The sequence below is a fragment of the Kryptolebias marmoratus genome, linkage group LG8 (genome assembly GCF_001649575.2).
Source record: "Kryptolebias marmoratus isolate JLee-2015 linkage group LG8, ASM164957v2, whole genome shotgun sequence".
NCBI lineage: Eukaryota > Metazoa > Chordata > Actinopteri > Cyprinodontiformes > Rivulidae > Kryptolebias > Kryptolebias marmoratus.
Genome location: NC_051437.1, coordinates 13,054,532 through 13,060,914, shown reverse-complemented (window position 1 = coordinate 13,060,914; position 6,383 = coordinate 13,054,532). Strand labels below are relative to the sequence as shown.

Here is a 6,383-nt window from a genome sequence, read left to right as displayed (position 1 = left end):
AATTTATATTTAGAGTTGATAAAATGAAAAAAATAAAAATAACAGAACACTAATCAATCAGAAGAGACGGAGCTCTCATGGGACACATGTCAGATCAGGGAGGCAGTGCCATTCGTCAGGGCTAATGACACACCTACTCTCAGGAAAGTCGGCTTTTTCTCACATTATTATAATTATTACTATTAATTTCCTCATCCATCAATATCTGAACAACACGTGACTGCAAACAAGTTTTATTTTCCTGTCTTGACAATCTCCAAAAAAAAAAAACGATTGCGCATCATGAAATAAATTTGACTCTCGTTGCGCATAATTATTTCTATTTAAAAATAAATAAATAACCTGCTAAAAATCTGAACCCGGTATTGTGGGCTCGGTGTGTCTCGGGAGAGGGACTGCTGAGCTGCAGAGAGGGACAGAGGCAGAGGAGGCAGCCTGAAAAAGAGGAAGCACGACTTGCTTATCGCGTCATTCTGGGCTCAGGCGTTGAGCAGGAAGCAGCCTTTCCTCTTGGATTGTCGCCGTATCGGAACAAACACACATTTTTGTCTTTGCTCAATGCACCCCTCGGCACAGAACTCGCGGAAGCCGGTCAGAAGGAAAAATGCCTCCTTCTTGCATGGAGATAGCCGTCCTGCTCCTCGGCGTCCTGGCTTTGGAGACGCGCCGGAGCGCCAGCGCACTGCACATCCAACAGGCGTTCGCGTCTCCAAACCACACCAATAACTTCGCGGTGGACCCGGTCTCCGGGAACGTCTACCTGGCCACCGTCAACACGATCTACCAGCTCAACGGGACCTTGAGCGTGGAGGTGGAGAAGAGAACGGGGCCGGTGGAGGACAACCTGTTGTGCCATGCGCCACAGCTGCCTCAGGCTCCGTGCGAGCATCCCAAATCCCTCACGGACAACTACAACAAGCTGCTGAAGCTCGACCGGGACCAGGGGGTCGTGGTGGTGTGCGGGTCCGTCTACCAGGGCTTCTGCGAGCTGAGGAGGATGGGCAACATCTCGGAGATCGCGGTGGAGTTCCCGCCGCAGGGCGAGAAGACGGTCTTCCCCAGCATGCTCAACATCGCCGCCAACCACCCGAACGCGTCCACGGTGGGGCTCATCTTCAAGAGCCACGGGGGGAGCACCCGGCTGCTGGTGGGGGCCACATACACGGGGGCCGGGACCCAGTTCTTCCCCAAGAACCACAGCAAGGAGGACCTGCGCTTTGAAAACACCCCGGAGATCGCCATCCGCTCCCTGAACCTCAAGGACCTGTCCAGACTGTTCACCTACGACATCAACCCCTCGGAGGATAACGTGTTCAAGATCAAACAGGAGGTCAAAGCCAAAAACAAGCTGAACTTCGTGCACGCCTTCACCCAGAAGACTTACTCCTACATTGCCTTTAACAATGACGCCAAAATGGGCCACAAGGAGAGCCAGCCCAACAGCATCCTCTCCAGGATCTGTCTGGACACCGAGACCCCCCGGAAACCCACGGGGCCGGAGAGCAAGAAGCTCACCGAGTCCTACATCCAGATGCCGCTGCAGTGCGGGCAGAGCGGGAACATCTACAACCGGCTGCTGTCCGTCTACCCCGCCGAGATCCGCGCGGCGGGGGACGGGAGGGGCCCGGAGCCCTACCTGTTCGGAGTGTTCTCCAAGGTGGACAGGAAGTCCGCCCTGTGCGCCTTCAGGTTCCGAGACGTCGAGGAGGAGATCCGGCAGGGCCGCAAGAACTGCTCCAACTCCCCCAGCAGCGACGTGCAGGTGCTGGACAGCGTCATCCAGGGGTCCGGGGCCGCGTGCGTTCAGAAGGGGAACCTGGTGGTGAGTAGGCTATTTATACTTCTTAAAAAAAACCACAAAATAAAATACTTGAATTTAAGTTATTTAAGTCTGATAGAGTATTTTGGAAGTAAATTTATTTACAACTTTTTCAAATTAGACTGGTTCCTAAATTTTGACACATTTAAAATCTTAATTTCTTTTTTTTTTTCTTAATCATCAGTATTTTAATGTTATTGGCGTTGAAGCTGGGATGACCTTGAGTCAAGTGCCGATTTATGACCAAACATAGATTATTTATGAAACTCAAAGGGTCTTACAGTTGCTCAGGCTACAATACTGGCTACTATTTCTCTCTCAGTGCCTCCAAACAGTGACCCTCTGCAGCCCCGAGGCTCATAACTCAGAGGATCTCTTGTAGAGCTCAATAGATCCTCCGGATCCACTTGGAAGGTTGTGGGAAAATTGTTCTTCCTCTCACACTCCCAACTCCCTCTGATCAAATATATGAAGATAATAAAAGCTTAATAGTTTGCTGCATTTTTCATTTGACCTACATTTTTAACGGCGTTTGCGCTGCTAACTATAGCTCAACCACACAATTGGCACAGTGGCATGGGACAAATGGCTGCTTTGTTTCCATCTCGTGGTCAGATATTATCTCGCGTAGCCAGACGCATACCAGACTGTTTTTTTTTTCCTTTTAAGGGAAGTTTAATGCTGCACGTGGATGCTGTTTGATGATGAACTTTATTTTTATTCTGCTGGCTCTAACTGACAGAGTTAAGGTCAAAGGACGCTGTCCTGCCACTGTCCTCCATGTTGGCACTGCCCTTGTTGATTGTGCCCACCCCCCCAGGGCAGCTCTCCCCATGTCCAGATCTCTGACTCCCGACTGGCCCCCAGGCAGCGGCTCAGTTGAAAGTGATTTTGCTACTCTTGATATTCTGAAAAGAGAAAAAAAACATACTCTACTGCTCACAAGGAAAAGTTTGTCTCTTTGGTTTTTCGTTTAGCGGCGGTGGACACGTGATTCTTTTTGTAGTTGACGGTTTGAAGGCCGGCACTGAGGGAAAGTCAGACACAATTTATGATAAGAAAGATGAGGCCCTGAGCAGAAGGGCTCGTGGGAAACGACTCTACAAATATCCACTATGCCTAATTCTTTCTCTTTCTTTTTCTTTTTTTTTTTTTTTTTTTCTTGTTATGTGCTCTAAAATATTCAGAGAATTCCCAGTAGATCCTGGTGCTCAGCCAAGCGTGGCACTAATGTTTTATCACTGCTCGCTGAGGATTTGACAAAAGCAAAGTCTTATGAGTGTTGAAGACCATTGTAATCCCTATTCAAGGATTCAGTGACATGCCTAAAAAGTAATTTAGAAGAATGAGCAGCAGCAGAGTGATAGCTGCAGTCACACACTTCTTGTTTTCTTGACACATTAATCACTCGGCGCTCATCTTGTCCTCACTGTCCTGTCTTCTAACCTGTGAAGGCTGACGGGGATTGATCTCTCTCTCTCTCTCTCTCTCTCTCTTCTTTGGTTTTGTGCTCCAGTTGCAGCCCGAGCAGCTGGACTGTGGCGCGGCCCACCTGCAGCACCCTCTGGCCCTGCGGAGACCCCTCAGGGCCGTTCCCCTGTTTGAATACCCAAGCCTCACCTCTGTCTCGGTGGACAGCGTGCACGACCACACCGTGGTTTTCCTGGGCACCAGCAATGGACGACTTCGTAAGGTGAGACACACACATGTGGGCGCAGCTCTCCGAGACTGCGAACGGAACTCTCCTCAGGTCATAACATTGTTGGTGTATAATAAAAAATAATAAGGTCTCCTCCGAATGGAGTTAATCTTCTTAATGTGATTGAGCCCCGAAGCCTGGAAAAACAATTGGAGTGAGTGACGCAGGGCCCTTCTGATGTGGCTGCCGAGGCTCTCAATAAACCAAAGGTGTGCGATGAAACACTCGGAGCCACTTCAGGAACGAGCAGGAATGTCTACTTTCATCCTGCAGCTTCCCAGCCCTGTCACCACTCCCCCCTCCCCAACCCCTCTCCTCGATTCATTCATCCATGGGTCTATCCTTAAGTAGCCCTAATCATGTGCCTTAATGTTCCTCAGACCTGGTTATTGTCAGAGAGGTCAGCAGAAAGCTCTTTAACGGATGACTCAGCTCCGGCCGTGTGTTGGTCCGCGACCTCCGCTCTTTAAACATCTGCAGACGGCCCAGCTTGTGAAAACTTTTTTTCCTGTCTAATTAACAGCATTCCCTAATACTCGTCTCAGCCACATTCCTGGTCATGCCTGGCTGAGCACAGCAATCTGCTCCACGGCCCCGTGTGGAAACAACACGAGCCGACTCGGACCTAGGTGTTTTTAAGCATCCGTTTGCTACCTTTTTACAACGTGTGCTTCTGCAGGGTTAGTTTTTTATTTATTTTTTTTAGCTCGCTGAAAGAGCTCATTGTTTCCCTCCGTCATGATAAAGGCATCACTTTGGCCCTGGCTGAGCATGCTGTAATTGTTTTTTTGTTGTTATTTTCTGGGATGGTTTTCTGTAAACCAGATGCCCCACATTGGTCGGGATGGTTGAAGCACTGTGAGTGTTTATGTGTGTCTGTTTGCTTGATTGCAGGTTTGACTGTGTTTTTAGGTGTTTGACTTTGTCTGCCGGCCAGTGCGAGCGGTTTAGTGATTCCATGTGTTTACCTAGATAAACATACCCTGAGATTTCAAGCTGTACGTGTCTGTGTGTGTGTTTTGACCTTGTTATATCAGAAGTGTGGTGTTTCTGTGACCTTGGGCAACAACTTGCTTTGTGCTTTTCAGCTGTATGTGGCCCTCGCTGTTTGTCTGTGCATCTGTGTGTGGGGTGGTGATTGTGAATGTGTGTGTGTGAGCCCCGAGGATAGAGCTGTTGCAGAGGTTAATGGTGCTGTTAGTGTGTGTAATGTGATTCTGACTGTGAGTTTGGCTCAGACTAAACACAGGGGAGCAGTGGTTCAGATTAAGTTAGACCTCTTTTACTGTCTTTCAGAGAGCCCCTTAGTGAAGTAATTTGTAATTACATGCATGTTTTTAATGAAGTCTCTCCCTCCCCATTACAGCTGACTCCCATTTTCAACGTCTGGCAGCTTCCGCCTTTATCTCGCTCACTCACATCCCCAAAATTTACTCCCCCTATCAGTTCATCACTCCACCTTCCCTTCTTTATTTGATTTCAAAAGTTACAAAAAAAAAGTCCTTTTGATTCATTGTGCAAACAAACAGATTTTATCTCTTTGTCATCTTTGCTCTTTCTGTTATGCCACACCTTGTTCCATCTTTCTTCTTTTTATTTTAGACACGCGAACACAACACACACACACACAGAAAATGAGTGCACAGCAGCTGAGCACTCCTTGGCTGAATAGGGCCTTTCATCTGCATGAAGATAGACAGAGAATGGAGTCAGAGCGACCTGCCAGTACAGCAGGTGTTTTGTTGGCTGACCGGGTGGCGCTTTGTGCCACAGCTCACCTCAGTACTCCTCCTCTCTGCTCCTTTTCTTCTCCTCGTCCAGGTGTGTGGGCTGCTGTTTACTTGCTCCTCACGATGTCACTCTGCATATGTGTTCCTAGTCGCTGGGGTGAAAACGCAGCACAGCTGCTTGCCATCACCCGTCTGTGTGTGTGTATGTGTGTGAGTGTGTGTGAATTCTGGCGAAAGAAAGCGGCGGTAATATTTGGACACTGCGATAATGCCTTTCATCACAGGTTTGCTAAGCTTCCGTGTGCTCTGGTTTACCATTAACCAGCACTCAGTCTCAGTGGCTGCTGATGGTTTCGGCCTGTAAATGCGTGTGTGTGTGTGTGTGTTTGTGTCCAGCGGATTGAGAAGTGACACTTGTTCTTGTCACCAGATGCCAGTCAGTGTGTCAGTTCCTGAGAATGGAAGGATGTCTCCTCTAGCAAGAGAGAGAGAGAGCAAAAAGAGCCGACAAATCACAGAAATAAGAGCTTTACACTGTCTGCGTGACAGGAAGTCTCACTCAGCACCGTTTGTTTTTCCTACGCAGCTCTGTGTGTGTCTGTGTGTGTGTATGTTTGCTCGTACGTGAGAACGTGTCACCCTTTTTATTATGTGGAGCTGTAGGAAGGCCGCCGTGTAGATAAATCAATGCTAAGCAAAACAGGATCAGGCAATCAAAAAGAAAACAACAAAAAAAACCTAGAATGTGCTTGAGAGGGCAGAGCATGAAAACCTATTTAGAAACAAAATATGACTTTATTTACCAAAGTTTGCCTTGAAGTTGTCCTCAAAGTTTTCCTTAAATTACACACATGAACACTGACGTGATATTGCAAGACCTCATACGATGTATTAGCGCTCAGAGTTTGTGTTAGGAATGACTCTCAGCTACTTCCACCACAGGTTGTAGCTTAATATCTGTTGAATTGACTGAGTTATAGCCATCTACAGGTGCTGGTCATAAAATTAGAATATCATGAAAAAGTAGATTGATTTCAGTAATTCCATTTAAAAAGTGAAACTTGTATATTATATTCATACATTACATACAAACTCATATATTTCAAATGTTTATTTCGTTTAATTTTGATGATTA

General features: G+C 47.4%; 1 protein-coding gene across 1 annotated transcript in view; it reads left to right on the top strand.

The window, feature by feature from the left end:
* The first annotated feature begins 405 nt into the window (after positions 1-405).
* The window catches only part of plxnd1 (plexin D1), an 86,961-nt gene continuing 80,983 nt past the window's right edge, over positions 406-6,383 (top strand). Inside the window, exons 1-2 of the mRNA XM_017409664.3 lie at positions 406-1,822; positions 3,336-3,512. Coding sequence (XP_017265153.1) covers positions 605-1,822; positions 3,336-3,512 — 1,395 coding nt within the window. The 5' untranslated portion in view covers positions 406-604. The remainder of the gene's footprint in view (positions 1,823-3,335; positions 3,513-6,383) is intronic.